The 19,238-nt window shown below is 38.1% G+C and overlaps 1 protein-coding gene across 10 annotated transcripts in view; it reads left to right on the top strand.

Annotated features, from left to right (window-relative positions):
* The window catches only part of PIKFYVE (phosphoinositide kinase, FYVE-type zinc finger containing), a 108,329-nt gene extending 91,083 nt beyond the window's left edge, over nt 1-17,246 (top strand). For 9 of the 10 annotated variants that reach the window (XM_081937810.1, XM_081937813.1, XM_081937809.1 and 6 more), the window contains 10 exons: nt 691-774; nt 2,210-2,301; nt 3,991-4,155; nt 5,182-5,241; nt 8,646-8,822; nt 9,042-9,145; nt 9,437-9,565; nt 12,060-12,321; nt 13,907-13,981; nt 14,492-17,246. In XM_081937810.1, coding sequence (XP_081793936.1) covers nt 691-774; nt 2,210-2,301; nt 3,991-4,155; nt 5,182-5,241; nt 8,646-8,822; nt 9,042-9,145; nt 9,437-9,565; nt 12,060-12,321; nt 13,907-13,981; nt 14,492-14,607 — 1,264 coding nt within the window. In that variant the 3' untranslated portion in view covers nt 14,608-17,246. The remainder of the gene's footprint in view (nt 1-690; nt 775-2,209; nt 2,302-3,990; nt 4,156-5,181; nt 5,242-8,645; nt 8,823-9,041; nt 9,146-9,436; nt 9,566-12,059; nt 12,322-13,906; nt 13,982-14,491) is intronic. The other variant, XM_081937815.1, reaches the window with a different exon arrangement.
* Nucleotides 17,247-19,238: the final 1,992 nt, after the last annotated feature.

The raw sequence follows: 19,238 nt of genomic DNA on the forward strand, positions 1-19,238 counted from the left end.
CATCTATACGTCAGCAGTGATCTTAGACTGATGTTACAATCTAGTATACCCAAATATAGTATCCAAATATAGTATATCCCAAGGACTTTGCAAATCAAGCATTTTTTTCTGAAGCTGTCACGGAGGCAGTTTTCTACTATCGGGAACTCAGGCTTTGTCACAGCCCCTTGAATTCTGTATTCTACTAAAAGCAAGGTGCTTTTGCACCATCCTCTAGGTCAGGGGTGGGCTGGATGCATCACTGGCAGGCCACACCCAACCCAGCTCCGCAAAGACAAAACATGCCGCGATACGTGATGTGGCGTGATCGAGTTTTGACACCTGTGCTCTAAAATTTTTGGAATGATCAGATAGGTAGCTTTGTTATCACTGCTGTACAGTCATTGGGAAGACTAGAGTACCCATTCCTCCCCCACCCCAATTGGCCAACTTGATGCCCTTTCTCTTACCCTCCTCCAGTCTATCCAGAGCAGGAAAGATACAGGCAAGCAGAAATAATTGCTTGAGTATTTGCATTACAAAAACATGCAGGAGTATATGAGAATTACCTTTGAAGTCCAAAGTAGTACAACCAAGAAACAAGTTTATCTTCCCAATAATACTTTAACTATCTCTTTGCATGGTTCCCACTCATACTTTAAAGTATAGAATCAAACCATTTGAATAAAACCTCTATTTGTTTATTTTCAGTTGCAAGGAATACAAAAATGCCTTAGATGAATTATCAAAAGTATCTTTGAAGAGCAGTATTGAAGAAGGATTTCAGTCAAACAGGTGACAAACTAATTTTTCTCTCTTAGTTGTACATTCAATTAGGACTCTTAAGAATAATTCAGGTCCTCTTGTAGCCTTGATAATTGCTAGCAGAGGTTCTTTTTGGTTGCTTCTTTAAACTATCAACAGTATGTTCTATTTGATCCATTCACTCTTTTGGCAACAAATGACACACCTGAAATAGACTTGGAAGAGCACTTTTATGGATTTCAAGAGCACTCTAAATTGTAGACTATCCAGCCAGCCTTTGAATTTGGCTGGAAATTCTGGAAGCAGAATCCCAGCATAACTGGAAAGGCATTAAGTTAAAAAAAGCTGATCTATATTCTTACTAACATTTTCTCTTGATATTGTGTTACATAAAATTGGGCTATTTTCAAAATCCCGCATTCTGTTTATATGTTCAATATAACTTTAGCATCTGAGATTTTCCAGGAAGTTTACTGTATAAAGCTTTGGATTGTTACACACACTTGTGAGTTCAACTTACGATCACTCACTCAACTTGCTCAAAGCACTGGTCAATAGCCATGCTCAAATCTCTTTCTACTGAACATTGATACAACCAGTTCTTTGTAACACATGGAGACACAGTAAATTTTAAGGAACGGCAATATTTTATGTACATTTTATGTACAATGTACATTTGCTCTTTTCCACCCATCCACAGACACACACACACACACTTATCCACACTTACCTCTGTTCTCAACTAGACTGCCAGGTGCTAGCCAGAGGAACGGAAGCTGCCAAGTTTGGGCCCAAAGATGACTCAAAGAATGGGTGGGCTTCAGGACCCCTTTTATCCCACAAAGTCCTTGCTTTGTTGATCCATAAGACAGGGACCTTCTCTTGTCTTATTGATTTACAGGTCTGGTAGCTGCTGATAGGATTTGGCCAGGGGTTCCATGTGCTAAGGCCCACCTTCCTTTGGTGGGCCTTAGCATATGGTCTGGTTTTTGTGACATGTTTTCCTTTGTTTCTTTAACAAGTTGATTCCTTAGACAAGTTTCCTGGCTTTTGCCCACCCTGCTTGTGTGCCAGCTTCATCTTTAGGTATGACAGGATTAAACCAGTGTCACTATAGCAAATCCTGGAAGCCTATCTGTAGAATTTTGACAGCTATTTATTAACCAAATGAAACCCAAATTTCAGAAGCAACATTCTGATAACATTCATTCCTGAAGACAACCTGGGAGCAAATTTTCTCTTTTTGTGGGTTTTAGAAGGCATATGTTGGGAAATGTATGCTAGCTTTTACAGAATCATATTCCAATCCAGCAGAGTTGTTTTTATGTTCACTAAATTAAATATGACCCGTATGTATGTAGGGTGCTACTTCTGCAAAATTTAGGTTTCTATGTTTGGTGCAATCACATTTGCATCAAGTGGATTTTAAGTAAATTATAGCCCAAAAACTGTTTTTGACTTCCAGTGTGGCTGAAAGCAGAGTGAAGAGCAACAGCCCCGTCCGACTACCTGAAACGAATGTGGGGCAGGCGAACCAAACAACAGAAGCTGAACAGCGTAAGAAATTTAAGATTTTGTGGGTGTTCATATCCTCTTATCTGTCTTAACGCAGGACTTGGAAATCAGATCCTGAGAACTTCAGTCTATTGTTGCTCAGATGTATCTAAGGTTCTGTTCTAACCCCACAACAAATCTAATGGAAATATTGTTTTAATAAATTAAATATTTATTAATATTTCTTTTAATAAGACCATTTAATAAAATCAGTGAGGTCTATTAATTCATTAATCTCAAAGTTTGTGCTAAAATTGCATTTCATTGCATAGAAATGAAGCCTTTGAATTGAACTTGGCATCTTTTTTGTTTGCAAAAATATCTTTATTGTTACCTTCTTTTAGGAGGTTTTCCAACTTCCCAGTATAATCTACACTCTTGCTTGTCTGATGATGATCTTCTATATAAGTATTAATCAAATACAGTTTTGCTTTTCTATCAGTCAAGGTTGGCCTGATATTGCCCCCTGCTATGATTAATCCACTTTAATGCATTATTATAAAAACTGTTCTCTACTGGATCAGTTCAGGAATCAAAATTAAAGAATTCCCTGCAGATCTTCCCCTATCCTGTCCTTCTGTTGAACTAGTCAAGGGAACCAACCATGTTTCTTGATAATTGGTTTCATATCTCAAATTTTTACTATTAGGAAGTTTTCCTGATGTTCATTTGGAGTCTGACTTCCTATAACTCCCCACATATATGTGTTAGACAATAATGTATAGAAAAAAACTTTAATGTATTAAGTGCTGTCTCATAGGAATTGTCAGAATTTGTATCTCAACAAAATCATTAGTAAGGAACAGCAGTTGACTAACTCAAACAGATAGTTTTTCAGTCTCTGCATGAAGTCCTGCAACAAGGGACCTCACTACCCTTCCACATAAATAATTCTGTTGTCAAACTGTTCTTACTATCAGTCAATCTCTGCTGTATATGAAGCCGTTTGATCCAACATTACCCTTCTTCTTAATGATTGCCTATAAGTATTCAAAGGGTGCTATCATATCGCTCCTTTGTTGCCATTTCGGCAAGCAAAATCAGAGTTGGTGTTTTCTTCTTTCCTTTATAGGACTTGCTTTTCATACTTCTGCCTATCTGGGAGAAGCATTAGGGAGAATTTCCCCCTAAATGGAGAGTATTTCATTGTTTACAGTAACAAATCAATTATATAAGTGCTCCAGTTCAAAGGCAGGATCTACCTGCTCAATGGTGATAAAGATTTGTGCAGTCCTAATGCAATTTAATGAGTCAAAGTATGAACAATATATGTATGTTATCTTTTTGTTTCTCATTTTTAAACAGCTTTGAGTGAACACATTTGAGCCGTATTTGATCATATAATCCACATTATACGAGGAACAAGCCAGGCTCCTCACCTAGCAGAAGGATAGTTTCTTGATTCAAATAAGATGGAAACCAGGATAATTAGATATTTTGTGATTAAATCAGAGGTTACATGTTGTTCATTAACCTGAGATAATAGATGGTCTGTTTGTCACTAGTGTTTGGTGAAATTTTATCCTGAACTTTTAAAAAATAGTGCTCTTGCCTAACACTTCAATAGAATTTCTCCAAGCTGCTATGAAATGACATGGAGCAACTGATAATTAGGTTGGAATCACTTGGCTTGATGACAGAGTAGATGATGAATGAGCCCCCACCAAATGTTTCTTGTGTTTATGTCTTTAGCAAAGAAGCCATATGGAGTTCTGTCTTTCTTCCGTGGCACAGGAGGGAAAAGCCCAGATCTGTCTTCTCAGAAAAAGGAGACCTTGCGTGGGGCTGACAGTGCCTACTACCAGGTGGGGCAGACAGGAAAAGAGGGGGCAGAAAATCAAGGAGCAGAAAACCAAGGTACAAAATGTAGAAACTTCATTCTTGCTTTCCTCTCCCCTACCCAGTATTCCTGGATTAATGAAATGCACAAAAGTTTCCATCTTCTGAAAAATGATATTACTAGTATCAAAACCTAATGGAGCTGGTGGTGGAGGGAGGAGGAGCAGGCTACATGGTTGGGATATACAGTACATGACCACATTGACATCCAAAATCAAAAGCTTCAGATCTTTTTCAAGACAAGTGACAATCTTTTTCATTTTGGATTGCCTTTCTGATTTTTTCCTGTCTGAAATTATTGGTTTGCATTGTTTCTCACTAAAATTGCTCTTTTATCTGGCAGAAGATATCTAGTGAAGTTGTGTCAGACCCAAATGAGAAAGAAAGGGAAACCGAAGTCATTTTTAAAAGCTCATCAGTTCTATTCCCTTTAAAAACTATTTTCCATGATTTACAAATGGTCAGAATGTCTGAATTTATGTGGGCAAAAAGTACATCATTTGAATCAGAAATGTCAGGATTTGACTTATATTTCATTCTTTAAAAAACAAAAAGGTGGAGTTGAAAAATTAGGCAGATTAAATCACATAAAATGAGAATAATTTTAAATTCTAGGGGTTTTTTCTTGTTAGTTTCATTTAATGGCAGAAAGCCTACAAAATTGATTATAATTTGCTGGGGCGCTGTGTTTTATTTATTAATTAACGTGTTTAATAAATGTGTTTTGGGATTGTGGGAAGATAGAATTTATGAATGGCAGGTAACACTGATCCAGTTTCCTTCATGGTGTTAATATTAGCCAACCTAGGAACTCCTGAAAAATGTAATAGTTCAGTAATAGTTATCTATCTGTCAGACTAGATAAAGCACTCTGTTCAGGAGTAAGGAAACCTGGGATATTTTTTTCTGAGAATGTAAAGTATTTTTCTCCAAATTGCTGCCTTTAGATGTGTTAAACTAAATTTCCAGAATTACAAACCAAGTCAAGACATCAGGTTCAGAAAAATAGCCCTAGTCTACTTCTCTTGCTTATATTTTTTCCAGATGAAATAGAGGGAAGTGATGCACAGAAGAAGCAGCTTGGAAATCCACATGTTGAACTTCGTAAGTAGATAACAAAACAACAAATACTACAAAGTCCTTTGTAAATTATACAGTAACTCTAGGTTCTGTGATCTTGATCTTGTGATATCAAGGTGAATTCAGCAGATCCTTGAATTTGAGATGGAGCATATTATTATTTTTTGTGCAGAGCGGTTCATTTTTTTGTAAGATGTCTTTAGTTCATTATGTCACTGCTATTTGTTCTTATTGCCACAAGGAGGCAGAATACTGAGGTGTTTTATGGACTAACTTTGCTCAGGCTTTGCTGTTGAATACAGTATTCCAGTATTCAGATTCTCCTTTCCTGACATAGTTCTCCCCATTCCCATGAAATGTAGCCCATATGTGATTTAAAATGCATGTAACACATTATGTTAGACAATTTGGAACAGAAGTCTGCAGGTGCTAGCATACTAACAAGATAACAGTTAACAAGTTACATCGTCATCAAAACTCAGAATAGTATTTGAAGACCTATCATATGCATACTAAAAAGCAATCTCATAAAATTCATTTGACAGCCATTATGTCTGGTCCCAGAAATTATGGCCATTGCAGTACTCCTGTGATCTGGATGTTTGGATGCTTGTCAGTCCACTTATGACCGCAGGGACATTTCAGCTCCCTGTTAGCTACCCTATACAATGGAACTCCTCAGCGGCAGAGGCATTGAGGCTAAAATATAGGTCTGGGACCTTCAGAAGTCCCAGTCAATTGCTACCCCATCCCATCCACACACAAATAGACTACTAGTCCACTCTTCAGATCCTGCTCTACCCAAGACACTAAACATATACCACAGCCAGTCATCACAGCACAAAGCTCCCACATTCTGCAGGCCCAACCAGATCCACCTTACATAGTTCCTAACCTTTCTTCCTAGCGTTAATGAGGTGTTCCCCAGCTACTGGCTTGCCAGGCCTTCTTCCCAAGGCATTTGTGGTGTTCTTCAAATAGCACACACACCATTCTCTAATTAGTGAATTTTCTTCTAGTAATGCTTCAGAAGGTTTCTGAGGCCTTCTGAAATTTCATAAGAAGATTGTGCACAATTTAAAAAACAGCATTGTGCTATTTGAGAATCACTTGGAGAAAAGCTAACCATGAAACAAAAAGTCCTTCTCTCCAGCAGCCAACCCAGATAAGCATATATTAACACCAGGCAAACAGTCAGGCAGAAAATAATACTCTAATCAAGGAACTACCAGGAGAAACTAATACCCCCACTAACACAGGCAGGGCAAGCTATTGTATATAAGCAGGGAGCAAACTCCACTCTCAATTGCACTGATGATATTACCTAGTTGGATAATGAAGCATCTTCAAGCAAATAGCCAAGCTCAGAGAACACCAAGGACTCCGCAGTTCAGCCCTGAGTTACACAGATTCTCTTTGATGTACTATTAAAATAATTTGTGTAACACAATAAAATGCTGTGGCTACATGAATATAGAAATCATTGTTCTTGCTTCAAAATCTTTTCTTAAAAATGCAGTGGAGTAAGAAGAAAAGGAATAAGCACAAACAGTTCACAAACAGTTCAATATTGAGATTCCTTTTCATACTTTTTGATTGCAACTAATATAAATGGCTATATATTGTATGACAAATAATACTTTCCCCCTTCCATACTTGGCAATTTTTTCATGAATAAAAGGGACCTCGGGTGTATAGTTCAGTCATCAAAAACATCTTTTGCTTGAAGAAAGTTCCAATTTCCATAATTTCCTGGAAAATTTTCTTCTGAAATCCTGGTGGGCAATAACTAATCCATTTTAGAGGATATCGGGTACATGCATCAGTAGACTGAGACAGTGTAAGGCAACCTCCTAAAGTGCCTGTGTTATTTACATTTTGCAATCTTGTTTTAAAAATTTGTCTTTAAAATTAAAAATTGTCTTTAAAAATTTAGGCCTTGCTGCTCTGTAGTGCTAAAATAAATAACTTTGTGGATGTTACTTTGTAGTCTAACTGGCAGTGTTCTGAGTCTTAGTAATAACTCCAAGCCTGTATTCATTATATTAATACATTTTTGAACAACTACCGTGTTTCTCTGAAAATAAGACAGGGTCTTATTTTCTTTTGTCCCCTGAAATAAGTGCTTGGCCTTATTTTTGGGGAGGTTTTATTATTTTTGAGGTGCAGGAGGCGGTGAGCGTGGTCACCTCATGGCTGCTGCTGTGTTGAAATATTTTCAGGGATGTCTTATTATCCGGGGAGGTCTTATTTTCAAAGAAACAGGGTAAAGATAGTTCACTAGGTGCATCCTATATACCAGTGGTGTCAAACTCAAGGCCCGCGGACCAAATCCGGCCTGCGGGGTGCTTAGATTTGGCCTGCGGCACAAGTCTGGAAATAGCAAAAGACCGCCCTGCAGTGCCTGTACTAGCAAAAATGGAGTGTGGAAGCCCCCCCCCCCCCCAACCGCTTTTGGCCTCCAGAGTGCTGCAGGAGGTCTTCCAGGCTCAAAATGGGGCCTCTGGAGTGCTCCAGAAGGCTGTTCTTGACTCAGAAGGTTATAAAAGGGAGGAAAAGTAAAGTATTTTACCTTTCAGGTTTGCAGGATTCTGCTACTATAGCCTATCTCAATAATTTATAGTTCTAGTCTTCCTGTGGAGTCAGTTTCTTGATCTGGTCTCTCTCTGTTATAAGGTGATCAAGTAGATCAAGTAAGTATTAAAAAAACAAAATCACAGAAATGTACGCCTCCCTATTTTAGTAAGTTTATGAAACCATGTCTGCGGAGGTGCTGTCCCATGTCACACCCAACATGGTCATGCCAATCATGGCCACGTCCACCTCCTCACCTGGCCCTCCGAGGTGAAACCCAAAACTGATGTGGCCCTCAATGAAATTGAGTTTGACACCACGGGTATATACTATACGTTCTTCCATTCCTTAATAATATTTTATACATTTTCCTCAGTAAATTGAATCATTTAATTTACCCCAACTATTCACAACTTTGTGTTTCCTTTGACTGTAGGTAATCTGTATTATACCTAAAATGATACTAATGTTTAGCTTGATCTGGCTTGCCCCCAACTGTTTTTCAAAACTTTTTTTACAAGACACTGTAGATTCCAGTGCCACCAAACTCTTTGTATAACTGTTGGACAATCTTTAAAAACGAGAGAGTAGCTGGATTGAGATTTTTGGGTATATATTTAGGTTGCCTGGAGTTTGGAATTCAATGATTAAGAAAAGGAAAAGGTAGCTGTGTGTTTGTTTCTCTCTGTGTGTATATGTTCACTCACATACTGCAGATTACTGTTGCACAATTGAAATCAAAATGTTCTGATGAAGAACATAGACTTTCTGGTATTAGTTAGGAAAATAATGTAATCTAGAAAATGGAGCTTCCTTTAATTAATTAAAAATATTTATTTTGTGTGTTTTTGCAGAATTCTCTGATGCTAATGCCAAGTTTTACTGCAGGATTTACTATGCAGGGGAGTTCCATAAAATGCGTGAAGTGATTCTTGGAAGTAGTGAAGAAGATTTTATCCATTCTCTCTCTCACTCACTGCCTTGGCAGGCAAGAGGAGGGAAATCAGGAGCTGCTTTTTATGTGACTGAAGGTAGTTAACTTCTTAGTACCTCATAGACACTGGCACTTCCTTGTTATGGCATACGAACAACTCTGTGATCTACGACTTTAGCTATCTTGGTAGCTAAAGATAAAACTAGAATCAGATAAATCCCTCTCTGATTTCTCCGTTTTCACTTATGATGTTTGGAGGAATTGCATAGTTATGTCTTCGTAAGTATACAATATATCAACATATTTTCTTCTTTAGATGACCGATTCATCTTGAAACAAATGCCTCGCCTGGAAGTGCAGTCCTTTCTCGACTTTGCCCCACATTACTTCATATACATTACTAATGCGGTTCAGCAAAAGGTAAGAATTGTGGAATATTTTATCCCCTGCCTTTAAAACTAAGAACGAAGTAGCAGGATTAAACAGAAATATGGGACAGAAAGAAACATAGCTTATTTACTTATTTACTGACTTACCTTTGAATGATATCAACCGAGAGTGCCTTTTAAGGAAGACATTGGTGAATTTGTGTAGTTCTTTGTATTTTTTTTAAACTTGTGTCTGTATTCTATCTTACTAAATCTAGATAAACATTTGCATTGGGGAGTAGAACCTTGAGCAACTGATGAATACATTAACACTTTTTTTCAGAAACCCACAGCTTTGGCCAAGATTCTTGGGGTTTATCGAATAGGCTATAAAAACTCTCAGAACAACACAGAAAAGAAGCTTGATCTGCTAGTCATGGAAAACCTCTTCTATGGCAGAAAAATGGCTCAGGTGAATAAGTGTTGTGTTATAGAAATGGGAAGTGCTGTCTTTCTTCTTGGTTGCTGTGTCTTTTCCCACTGAAAGATTTCATAAGACACTTGCTTTAAATAGCAATTTGTTATATTTGAGAATATTGCAATATTGCAGAATGTTGAGAGAATATTGAGAAAATATTGAGAGAATGTTTTGCTCTGGATCTCCACTGGGGAGTTCTGTTCCACTATAATTGCTTTAGTGGGAAGTTTTGACATGCCCTACCTTAATGTAGTGTATTAAAGGTTTTATTAAAGTTATTTGTCCACTGCTTTTTGCATTGAATCCTGAAGTGGTTTTAAAGAGGGCAGCGTCACTTAGAATATATTAGGGTGTAATCCATTCTGGAGGTTATCAGTGTATGAATCATTCTGGCCAAATTTTCCCTGACCAGGAAGGGGCAGAGTTGGGGTACCATTCTAAGTTGACAGTCAGCATTCCTAGATATAAAGATCACCTGCTTCTCTAATGACAATGAAGGGTTTTACTAACTGCAACTGGGTTCCTTCAGAAGAACATGTCCTCCATTAAAGCAGGCCATTTTCTTCATTCCTAGCATTAGGAACCACTTATCCTTAATCCTTTTGTTGGGTTTTACTTTTAGTTCATCCAGTCCACTATCGCAGTTAAGGACAGATTGGCTTATGCAAGGCCTCATGTCAATCAGAGAAATAGTCCTGACTATGATTAGCATGTCCTCCTAATCCTTTCATAACCACATCATGTGGCTTCATGTAGACCTTGAACAGTACTAGAAAGAGGATGATTTTTTGAGATTCCCCATACTAAGATTGCCAATATTGTTCCTTGGAATCCATCACACAGAGAGGAACGGAAATGATGACTGAAAGTGCCCTAAATCTATGGGATGTTCTGCAAGAATACCATGAGAAGTGGTAGAATTGAGGTGTTATATTCTCTTCCCCACCTTCCCATTGAAGGTCAGGATGATTAAAGCCTCTTCTGTCCTGTAAACAGGCTGGAATTCAAGATAGAACAGATCTGAAAACTCAGTTTTCCCCAAACGGGCATGTAGTCAGTTTTCTATACAGTTTTCTGCTGTATAAACTGAGCAACATTTGTAATTCTCTGAGACCAGAGAGGTTCTTTTTATCAGAGTTCCAAGTAACACCCCTAACGAAAGAAGACTCCAAGGCTTGAGTTCCCTCAAAGTTCCATTTTATTAGAGATGTCATATTGGCACCTCTGGGAAAACCCGAATCTGAAAGTTTCAAGGTTTTCCCCACACAAATGAAAGTTCAAGTCCCTGCCCAGCACCCAAATGTCCAATCAGGCACCGTCCAAAACTGGAGATGCCTCCCAGTCACACCACTCCAGGTGCAGGGCAAGATATCCTTGACTCTCTGAGAAAGGAATGTTATTTAGAATATATATCACCCATACTCCATATAATCCTCCCTCCCATTTGCTCAGAGCAGAAAATGTGGAAGGCTGAAGGCCCAAAGTAAAAGATGCTTTCCTGGTCGGACACTTTTCTTTTCAGGAAGGTTCGTTCAGTTGCTCCTTTAAAGGCAGCAGCCATTACCCCATCATGAAATGATGCATGCAACAACCTATGGACAAAGGAGAAGTTGGTCAAATGAATTGCTACAAGCATCTGGGTCCACATTTTTAGGCTGAAGAAAGTGGAACTGATCTTATGAACTTGACCAACCAGGCATTGGACACTTGGTTCCTGACTGCCACCTGTAACAATCACGGTTCTATCCTTAAAATGCTCTGAAAATCTATCCTAGCAGAAGTTGTGAAATTTGGTAAATCAAATTGACTGGAGTAAATAATATTGTTCCCAGGGTTATTTAGAACAGTTCTTTGAATCACTACTTGAGGCTGTGATGAAAGCAATGAAGCAATGAAATAAGCAATTTTTGCTGCCTTCATTGCCAAAGAGCAGGCAGGATTGTGGGTACAATAGCACTTTCCACATTGAAGCAGGGGTGTATCTGCTCCTTAATTATTGGAAATTGCAGAACACCGCAGGAAGGACTGAATCAAACTTCCCATTGCTGTGGGGAAATAGGTGCCAGGAATCTAATTTTTTCCAAGAAATGTTCTGATCATTTTATCAGTGAAGACATAGATATAACCAGTACTAATTGCACTGATAATCTAAAGACTTAAATAAGTTCTAAAATAAAGGATGTTGTGGTATCAGAAGTAGCCATGTGAGCTTTTAATTTAGGCAGTTGTACAATTAGTACAAATATTAAATCTGGCATGAATGGGAATTACATTTATTTCTTAAAATATTTATTAAATTTGCACACTGCTGCTCTCACGAGGTTATTATGCTATTTACAAATTTGCCAAGCTTGTAAGTTACAAAGTCTGTAATATGTATAGTACATATTTTTTTAATCATATAAATTAGCTCTGCCTTTTGAATTTAGAATTCTGAAACAAAAAGCTTCATCTGGTAAATTAGTGTATTGTTTCTTTTTACTATTAGGTTTTTGACCTGAAAGGTTCTCTGCGAAATAGAAATGTGAAAACAGACACAGGAAAAGAAAGTTGTGATGTGGTTCTGCTGGATGAAAATTTGTTGAAGTTGGTGCATGATAATCCCTTGTATATCCGTTCTCACTCCAAGGCTGTGTTGAAGGCTTCCATCCACAGCGATTCTTACTTCCTCTCCAACCATCTCATCATTGATTATTCTCTTCTCGTAGGCAGGGATGATACCACTAATGAACTTGTTGTTGGAATTATCGGTATGTTACCTTTGTCTGCAAATTACCAAGGTGTGATTGTCCATAAATGGTTAATTTACATAAAATAAGATTATTTGGGTTGGCTAATATTCTGCTTAGATCAGTTGTGGCATATAACCTGACTACCTCTATTACATGAAAAAGTGTTGCAAGGAAAATGATGGAATGAGAAATGATTTTCTAGATGTTATGTTGTAAACCAGTCTTCATAATACTTCAATCAAATACAGATAATCCTTGACTCACAACTGAAATTGAGCCTGCACATTATGGTCAGAAGTCATGATGGCTGTTAAGTGAAATTCCCAAATGATCACCTCATATCTCCGCCATCCTGCTTTCCTTAGTACAGTCATTAAACATACAAGTGGATCATTAAGCAGAGAATGAGATGCATCAGAAGCCCTGAAAGAGGTCCTGGAAAGCCTAGCATAGGCCCTGCCCTAGGCCTCTCAAGGCCACCCCCAACTCCTGAGGCACCCTTTGCTCTTTATTCCATCCCTTGATGTCCCCACAGGCCTTGGCCCTGCTTCCCACCCCACCGGACCCCATACACCCCTTCTCACTCCATGTCACCCATTCTGGACTTACCTTTCTGGAGCTCCGGAGATTGGGTTAGTGAAGCAAAGAAAGCTCTGTTGCTGGGCCATGTGGCACATTCCCTGAAGTGGCTGCCATTTTCCCAGTGGCCATAATTCAATGTAGGTGTCCCAAAAATGGTCACTTCTGGAATCATGGCACATAGCTCAACAACAGAGCGACCTGTCTTCCTTGCCTAACCCAAACTCTGGAGCTTCAGAGATCTTTGAAAGGTAAGTGAGGAGGAGAGTATGGGGCCTTGTGGGTTGTGAAGCAGGCCCAAGGCATATGAAGTCCCTGGGGGAGTGTCGCTGCAGGGTTGTTGCACTCAGCTGTAAGGGCAAATGACCTTGGCAATGTTGCAGTGGCCATAAGTTCAGGATTGGGATGTCAATAGTTTTGGGAGGGAAGACGTTGCTCTTAACTTAAGTTGAGGACTACCTGTAGTTAAATTATAGCAGTGTACTCAAGATCTGGCTTAATAATATAAATTTCGTACACTTTGATGAAATTTGTTTCATTCAATTCAAAACACATATTTCTTCAGTTAACATTTGTTAAATCCTTTAAATTTTGGTTCTGTATATCAAATTCCTTGGAGCCCATTCTCAAAAAAAAAAAAAAAAAGAAGTAGAAGGCATTAAACATCTAAATTCTCAATATATAACCCTGAGGAATTGTGGTGGCTTTGTTGTAAAGTAGAAATCTTAATCTTTCGGGGTTGGGTTCATCTTTGTTGCCCATTGTAAAACATGTTTTATTTTAATGAAAATCAGAAGAATGCATTGGAGACAACTTTTCTGAGTATTCCTTGAGTGGAATGAATTGTAACTGTATAAAATTTATAGTTTAAGTATAATTTATACTTTAAAAGGCATTTTGGCAAACTACTAGAATTTGGTTGCAATCTCATAATACCTAGTAAAGGTAATAAAGATATCCTATTTTACCAAAGTGGTCTTTGTGTAATTATCTAAAGCTCTGTACTTTTTTTTTTTTACATCAGATTACATTCGCACATTTACTTGGGATAAAAAACTTGAAATGGTGGTGAAGTCAACAGGGATCTTAGGAGGACAAGGTAGGTCCAAAAAGTTTTTCTAATCAATATTGATAGCATTTTCCTCCTTTCCCAGCTGCCAAATGGTAGATATTTTTGAAGTATTCTTTATTATTTTTAAGGATCTTTTGAATACCGACTTAGTGGTTTACGGTGTTACGGTACTGAGATTATTAAATATGTGTTTTATTTAGCTGTGGCATTAAGGTCTAAATAGATATAAAGGTAAAGGTAATGGCTTACAAAGAAGCATTGTTGATAACTTTTATTGTTTAAACACCTATAACCAAATATTTCAGTTGAGTTTCAGGATTTAGTTCTATCACAGACTGTTCAATTACCCAATATAATTTTTCAATTTCCACAATGGAAGATATAACTTCATTAATCTTTGTTCCTACTTTTATGGCTTTAATGATATTCAGCATATGAAGCTGGTGGTGTAATATTGAAATATAACTTTGGCTATTAATATGTTCCTATTGGCTCAGTTTCAATGTCTAATGTCTTTTTCTTCATTTGCATTATTAGGTAAAATGCCAACTGTGGTATCTCCAGAATTGTACCGTACTAGATTTTGTGAAGCAATGGATAAGTACTTTTTGATGGTGCCAGATCATTGGACAGGCTTGGGCCTCAATTGCTAAGATAAAGTGGTGCAGTGGAATGATTTCTTCTGATTCAAAAAGGATATAACAGGACTGTCTTTCTACATTGCCATCCTCAGCTCGCCTCTGACAACAGCAACTCCAAGGGTCTTCTGTTACAGCCTTCGCAGCTAGGCTTTCTTGCCATGTGAATTTGCCCTTGAGATGTCAGCACTGCAGTGGAAGAAGCATTCAGTTCTCTGAATCAGAATGTTACTTTCACAAAACCTGAAGTAGACAAGTCTGGGACCAAGGGACAAGTCTTGCCAGAAATTACACGGCCTTGTATTGATGCACTAAATAACCAGTGGCTTTTGTGAACAATCGAAACAGTGGTCCTAATAATAGGGGGCATGCTGGCCCCACTGATTGCAGATCTGATAGTTGTCTTTAATCATGAGGAACCAAGATAGTCTGTTAATAGTGCTGCCCTGTGGTAGTAGTTTATTTTGTAAGTGTTATTGTATATTGTGTAATTTGTTATGCACTGGATTTATTTTGCAACTTTCCTTTGAGCAGTATTTTGATTATTTTAATCATTTCATATATCCTATCTGGTCATTTGAAGCCCTTTTTTAATGTTGTAAAATTTTTGTGTGGTCTGATATTTTATTGGAGGGCTACTTCTCTTTCTGAATTCTAATTTAGGCTTCATACAAATTTCAGAAAAGTTCAGGTCCTAATATTTATGTGTCCCAAAGGTAAATTTTCTGAAATGGAGCCTCCGTGGTTGGAGTGTCAAACAGTCTCAAACCACTAGGTGTTATTTTAAAATATGCCTTTAACTCTATTCCATGCTCTCTTTTTGTCACAGCAAAATATTGGGAGGTTTTTGATCAGATTTTCTTTTTAATTCACTAACTAATAGCTACCTGATAAAAACATCAACCTAGTTTCATTTTAGCATCATTTGAGAAATGTTCTATTGATGTTGCTGTGCTGCACATACTCAGGTTGTATTAATAAATTAGGCTGTTAAAACAGTAGTTCCTTTGGCACCACAAACTATTTGTAGTTGTGCTCTGAACAAGAAAGGATGTGGGGTGGGTAGCAAATTAGACTTCATGGTAAAGATTTGGGTACATTTACAAATTGAATGTTAGCACTTTTTTTAGTATTTTTTGTAAATACAAAGTGTTTACTATATTTAAAAAAAGATGTGTCATTAAGCAGATAAGATTTGTAGCCTTACTGATTGTCTACCTTTTGATTTGAGCCCAAGTAGTTGGTTGAGTTGAGGTAGGTTTTCCCTTTTGATTTTGCTTCTGATTGCAGCCAGGAGCCTTAAACCTACACTATTTAACATAGCCTAAGGAATGTTACAGCATTCCAGGAAATCATTAAATTCTGGCTTAAAGAGAGTTGATGATGCATGTGTGGACTTAGGTTGTAGGTTGTATTTTTCATGGGGAAGTTCAAATCTTAAATCTCCTTTTATGGCTAGTCTTGTTTAAATTTATGTCTGAAATAGTAAAGATTTGTATATGAAGCCAGATAATAAATTGAATAAATTAATGTTTATAACCAAGTTTTTATTCTGTTTATATGCATTTTATTTATTTATTTATTTAGAACTATTGAGCAAAGATCATTAGCTTTGATATCAATGAAAAACACATTCTTTAATTATTCATTACTTAAACACTTACTTAAGTGTTAGTATTTAGCTGGTACAAAGTAATTCGAAACAAATGTTTTGCCTGACTTTAAAAAACAAAGTATAGCATGAAGTGACTTTCTTTTGCTAATTATCCAGAGGCTGGAATATTTGTATGCAGTTGTGAGTAATGAATGTGCATATTAATACACAAGTAGCAACTGAAAATGTCATATTCCAACTCTAATGCATCTTCCTTGCCACAATTGAAACACAGAGATGTACACCATACACATGCATTTTGCCCTGTTACACAATACACCCAGCTGATGTGATTTCCAACAAGTTAATGGTGATTGGAGTTCTGCATTATAAAAAAAATATTCAGGAGCACCTTAGCTAGAAAGCAAAGCAGTTATTTCTTTTTTAAAAATGAATTCTTCTGAAGATTGTCCGTAACATTTCAAATTCTGTTAAGAACAACTTCTTTGCATGTTGAAAAAATAAATAAATACCATTCAACATTTTATATCAGAAATTTGTATGGTAGGTCCCCCAAATCTTGATACGTTATTTAGTTTATGACTCTTTAAATTAAGGTGAGGTGTTAACCTAGTATTCTGGAAGCAAATATTTTAAACAGTATTACAGTTGTGCTCACTCCGATGAGGTCCTTTTAATTTTGATATGTATAGATTTCTTTTGTCTTTTGTTTTGTGTAATTAAGTCTACAATTGTGGGAAAGATAGAACTTTATTAACTATTCTGTTAAGCAATAGTAAAAAGGGGTTATGTGCATATTACGCAACTTAATAGGTGGTCCATATTGCTGCAATCTAAACAATGGGCATTGTTTAATACACTCCGAAAAATTGTCTGTTATAATTGGGAAAAATAATTGAATCAAAATGTTAAAAATTATCATGTTAACCATAAAATATTTTCAAATTATTTAATGTATATAATGTGCATATTTTTATCTTAATTGAGATGTGTTTTTATGATTCTGATATGTTAAGCTATTTAAATACATTTTCTCAAAATACTATCTGTTGTGCCCATCTGATTTATTTCATCCTTGCTTCAAAATACTAATCTTGGCATTGTAACATGAGAAGAGTGATTTGAATCATTTATGTACTAAAGTTATGGTTAGAGATATTACATAAATTTGATTGCTATATTTTGCTATGTAGGAGTGCAGACAACTACTGGCTTCACCATTTCCGAATGTTTTAACAAAATTTCAACTCAAATGTATAATACATATTTGGAAATAGGTAATTAACACATTAGGTAAGAAAACTATGAATGGATTTTAGAAAAAAATAGTATAGAATGAGTGGATCAGACTTTTGAAATGGAGTATTTTGTTGAATCTTTCACAATTCTATGGAGCTTGCCAATGCCTCTGTTGTCCACAAAATGACTGGGAACTGGAACACTGTTGTAGTTGCCGTCTTTCTAATTAGAGCATCTGGTGTGTGTCATATAAGCAGATCTTCTAAATCAGTGTTTCTCAAACTTGGCGACTTTAAGTCCTGTGGACTTCAACTCCCAGAATTCCCCAGCCAGCTATGCTGGCTGGGGGATTCTGGGAGTTGAAGTCCACAGGACTTCAAGTCGCCAAGTTTGAGAAACACTGTTCTAAATCATAAAATCAGGAGTTTGCATCTGATGTGAGTTCATGAAAACTTACACCTTTTAATGTGTTAATTGGAAAAGGTGCTACCAGACTCCTGATTTGTCACCAAAGACTTAACATGGTTCTCTTATAATGCTTTCAGAGGCACACACATTCTACAGCTCCCCAAATTCCCACTTGTTGCTTTTCTGGGAAATTAGGAAAGCTGCTGCAATATAGTTGCTGGGTTTTTGTCAATTTCTTTGTGCTTCTTCATTAATGTCTTTGTGTACAGTCAAAGAAAACACAGAAGAACTTCTGCCTAAATAATCTATTTTATACTTTGTGTTCTGCATCATCCGTCTAGAAATAAGGTGGCTTTTGTTAAGGTTTGAGGTAGTTCTGAAGAGTTAGTTTTCCAGGAAACAGGTTGTAGGACTGGGTGCCAACTGAAGCTTCTATTGCTTCCTATTTTCCTCTTTATGGGTGCAATCCCAATTTTGCAAGCAAAAGTGTTTTCCTTTTTTAAAGGATTCATAGGGTAGGGGGCCTGACTCATCCAGCCCTAAAAAGAGATGAATTTTCGGTGGCTCATGTGGCCCAAACCGAGCTTCTTTGTTACCGTTGCTCGGCGGGACCGTCCATTCCGCTCACAGCGACGTCGGTTGAACCATTCAGCTGCTCTTCAATCTCCCAGTTCACCACGTTTTTTTTTTTTTAAATTCTAATGCAGTATATGTCTCTGCAAGTCCTTTTCTGTCCGACCTCGTTATGTATTTTCATTTTCACACCATCCCTGTTGCAGGATGGGAAAAGGGGATTTGCACTAGATGGGCGGTGGAACGAGGTAGCTGGTTTCTCCCGGCCCGCCGTCTCGCCTTCCCAGAGCTAAAAGTGGCAAAGGGAGCCTCCCTGCACCTGCCTTCCTCCGCGCCTCAGAGGATCGGGAGGGGGTGGGAATTCCGTTCCAAGAGAAGGGAAGGATCGCCGCTGCCTTGAGTGGCGAGAGCGTCCCGCGCGGACGCGGAAGAGTCCGGGTCAGCCGGCCAGCCCAGAAAGCGAGGCAGCAGCTGCCTTCCTCCACGCGTCCCGCCGCTGGCTCAGCCCTTTGCCTGACCTCGGCCCTGACCGCCCCCGGCTGAGTGGAAAGAGAGAAGGAGGGCTCCGTCCGCGACTCTCCGGGTGCGCGTCGCTTCTCGCCTCTCCTGGGGAGCGCCCGGGAACTTCACCGCGGTTTATGCGGCTTAGTTCAGCTCTATCGCCCGATTTTGGACGCCTCGGGCGGTAACAACAAGGCGACGTTGTTCCGCCGATCAGCCCCTCTTCTTCTTCGCCGCTGGATTTCCTCCCTGCTATTCCGCTCCTTTTCCTCGGAGCCCTTTCCAACTTTCCTCGGCGCAGAGACCAGCA

Source organism: Natrix helvetica, assembly GCF_964273705.1.
Source record: "Natrix helvetica genome assembly, chromosome: 1".
Lineage (NCBI taxonomy): Eukaryota > Metazoa > Chordata > Lepidosauria > Squamata > Natricidae > Natrix > Natrix helvetica.